General features: G+C 35.2%; 1 protein-coding gene across 1 annotated transcript; it reads left to right on the top strand.

Moving 5' to 3' along the window:
- The first annotated feature begins 6 nt into the window (after positions 1-6).
- On the top strand, positions 7-2,151 carry LOC118754602. Its single transcript, XM_036489493.1, has 4 exons — positions 7-247; positions 505-634; positions 693-974; positions 1,594-2,151. Exons 1-4 carry the CDS (start codon positions 24-26, stop codon positions 2,074-2,076), a joined length of 1,119 nt encoding a protein of 372 aa, XP_036345386.1. The 5' UTR covers positions 7-23; the 3' UTR covers positions 2,077-2,151.
- Positions 2,152-3,884: the final 1,733 nt, after the last annotated feature.

The raw sequence follows: 3,884 nt of genomic DNA, 5'->3' as shown, positions 1-3,884 counted from the left end.
CTCCTAAATTTTGGTAGTTCGAGATGAGTGTTTTACCATATCAACCAACAAGCGATGAAGACATCTTCCGTTTGTGTACGAAAGAGTGCGGCATTATCACAGCCACAGAGGATCAGCAATTCTTTGCTTTGGGTTGTATGTTTTGCCCGGCCAAATTTCTCTATTTCGATGCATTTATAGGACACATGCAAACCGACCATGGAACTCAAGCAATGGATCAAAAAGGTTTCTTTGGTGGTATGCTAGGGTAAGTTAGTACCTAGTACGTGTTTGTGTGTTATTAAAAGTGATTGCCTTTCCAAGCCAGAGTTGCGCAAAATATATGTTTGTATATATATACGTATATATTTACTATATAGGTTTATATAATTGTGAGTAAATATATATACATATCAAATGGAATTAACCAACTTGAGAGTTAAATCGATATTACGAACGCGCACATATTAATATCAGCATAACGTAGCAAAACTGTTTTATCAGCAATAAATACACTCTTTTTAGACTCGGATATGATGATTCTTATGGTGAAACAAATAGCGGCCGAAGTGGTGAAGGTACTGAAGATCTTACCGATACGGACCCCTCACTTTTGGTACCACAAACAGTTATGATCAAGGAAGAAGTTGATGAAGTAAATACATATTATCTCTAGCTATAGCTTACCTTTATAACAATTAAATTTCTTCCAGGAGCAACATGAACTACCACAAGCAGATAATTCAATAACTCCTGGGTTTCCTAGTGAAAGAGGCATAGCGGATAATTCCATTTATCCAGTAAAGCAAGAACGTACTGAGCCTGAGGTTGTAATGGAAGGAGGCGGAGACAACTATACCAATGATTACGGAAATTATGACGATTATACCAACAATGATGATGAGGAAGATCCTATTTATCCAAGAGATGAGGAAGATGAAAATAATTATGATGATTTAGTTGAACAATCTTTATTGGGAGGAAATAACGGAGCGGTATATATATATAGGGAGTGTCTACTTACACGCGCCACGGTAACTTTTATCGTGGATGCACGTTAAAAATTACCGTAGATCCACGGTAAAAATTACGCCGAAAGAAGTTCTGTCCAACTTCTCCAGCAACACAGAAAGGAGAATTCTGAGTAGTAAGGGTTATAATCCCTAAGCGCGGCCGAAGGCCGCCTACGCAGAAATAAGTTCTGTCCCACTTCTCCGGCACCACAGAAAGGAGAATGGTGAGTATTAAGGGTTATAATCCCTAGCGCGGCCGAAGACCGCCTACGCAGAAAGAATTTCTGTCCCACTCCTCCGGCAACACAGAAAGAATTCTGAGTAGTAAGGATTATAATCCCTAAGCGCGGCCGAAGGACACCTACGTAGAAGAAGTTCTGTCCCACTTCTCCGGCACCACAGAAAGGAGAATTCTGAGTAATAAGGGTTATATCCCTAAGCGCGGCCGAAGGCCGCCTACGCATAAAGAAGTTCTGCCCCACTTCTCCGTCAACACATAATCCACTTAATTTTACCGTGGCGCGTGTATTTGTAGACATTGCCATAAATATTACATTAATGTTAATTTAATAAAACAATATATATATTTTTTTTTATTTAGGACTCCGGTCTAGCAATGCATATAAAGGATCGTAAAATGATACAATTCCTTATCGATTCATATAGGCGCAATACTTTCTTGTGGGACCACCGTCATCCACAATTTCGTGATCGGGCCAAACGTCAGCACTTTCTTGAGTGGATTGTAATGGAATTCAAACGACGTTTTAATTTGTCATTGGCTAAAGATGCAGTTACTCGCAAGTGGGACAATTTACGCACTGTATATAAAAGAGAGTGTAATCGTATGGCATTGGAAAATACTAATATCAGTACATTGTGGTATTTCAAGGACTTACATTTCATTAATCGGTTATATGGTGGCAATCAAAAGATGACGGAGGCTATTGTGAAGGTAGGTAAAAATAATATATATACAGTTACAGAACTATTAGTAATTTGGTTTTTTTTCTCAATATTAAAAATGTCATTCTACAATAAAATTCATATACATAAAACAATGATGCAAACACTACAAAATTGACAAAAACTTAGCGATATTCAAAAAGTTTCCAACAAATTTTTAATTAACACTTTTATATACATATTTTTTGGTTATTCAGTTTTGTAGTCCCAAAGAATTTTGGTCTGGGGCAAAATTCAAGTGTGCGAGGAAAAACACTTTATTGCAGCAGTTTATTCAATCTCCACCACGTTGTTGCTATGGTTTTTTGTCGAGTTATACGAATTTAAATATGAAATTTCAAGCCTTTTTCTTAGCACAAGTTTTCTTAAAATTCTTATCTCATGTCACACTTATGAGAAGGAATCAAAAATTGCTGATCTATTAGAACGTTTACCGTGCTTTCCGTGGTGGAAATTGAAATTTTTTGAAATTTTTTTTGCAAAAAATTTGCAATAAAACAAATTTATTGCATTTTTTAAACAATGTACCATTTTTTTCGCGAATGGCTTATGTGAATAGCTTATTTTCCAAGCTTTCAAACGATATATAATTTGTGCTGGGCGTGGCAAAAGGACTACAGTTTTTTCATCAGAACGAACTGGGGTCCGCCATTCATTTTTGTCGGCAATAACACAAGATTACAGAAATGAAAAAATTGTCCGACCAGAGACATTTTTATATGCATTTTTGTCGGCAATAACACAAGTTTACAGAAATGAAAAAATTGTCCGACCAGCTATATTTTTGTATGCATTCTAATGTAAAATTTCCTTCTGAATCCGAATACGACATTAAAATGTAAGAGAGCACAACAGTTTTTTTTAGATATAGCCGAATTTCGGGTTTTTGAAATCTGAAAAAATGCACTCACTTAATTAAAATTTTTTTAGATATAGTAAGCCAGCCGCGACATTTTTGTAGACGCTTTATGAAGAATTTTCCACTGAATCCGAATTCGAAATTGGAATACAAAAAAGTAAAACAGTTTTTGAGATTTAGCCGAATTTCACGCTTTTGAGATCTGAAAAAAGTGCACTTATTTAATTGCAGTTTTCTTTGGATGTAGTTGGCCAACCGCGACATTATGAATTTTTCTCTGAATCCGAAATCAGAATACAAGAAAGTAGAAATTTAGGATTGGCTAACTGCATCGAAAGAAAGTTACAACTAAGTTAGTGCACTTTTTTTAGATCAATAAAACCCGAAATTTGGCAATGTCTCAAAAACTTTTCTACTTTCTTGTATTCTGATTTCGTGTTCAGATTCAAGTTTTTGTCATGTTAAAAACATAACAAGGTAAGGTACTTTAGGTTGTACTATTTTCAAACTCATATGAGAGGTTAATTTTCTTCAAAATTGACAAGGCTGATTTTCGTAGTCTATTGTCTTTTGGCATGGTTTAAACGGTCAATGCAGAGAACCATTTGTCAGCATTGTAGCAGTGTAATTCAAGTTTTTCGGGCAAGTACTAAATATTTTATTGGGCCGTATGCATAAAACCTAAGCAAATTCCGTTTCTAAAAATGTCAGACCTTTTACTCGATTTTTTCAAACAAATTTAAGTGAAAGGTATGAAATTTTAAGTAAAAGTAATTGCTTATTTTTTATGCATACGGCCCATTGTATATTGAATCAAAGCATATTTTAATATCACGCCCGTCACAAAATACACAAAATAGTTATTTTTTGAAGGAAAACATATCTTGGCCACTGTAAAAAACCTGACGAAAGTAACGCACAGTATATCACAGAGGAATATGTGCGAATTGCTTTTAGGTATTTATATGCTTTTATTTTCGAAAAAACATGCCCGTCACATATCACTCCCGTCATAATTTAAAGTTTGACAAATTTTAATAAATTCGGCCAGGGACTGCTACCGTTAC

This window comes from Rhagoletis pomonella, unplaced genomic scaffold (assembly GCF_013731165.1).
Source record: "Rhagoletis pomonella isolate Grant_MI unplaced genomic scaffold, Rhpom_1.0 Rhpom_scaffold_04184, whole genome shotgun sequence".
Classification (NCBI taxonomy): domain Eukaryota; kingdom Metazoa; phylum Arthropoda; class Insecta; order Diptera; family Tephritidae; genus Rhagoletis; species Rhagoletis pomonella.
Note: the sequence above shows the minus strand (reverse complement) of the source record. Positions and strands in the feature narration are given on the sequence as shown.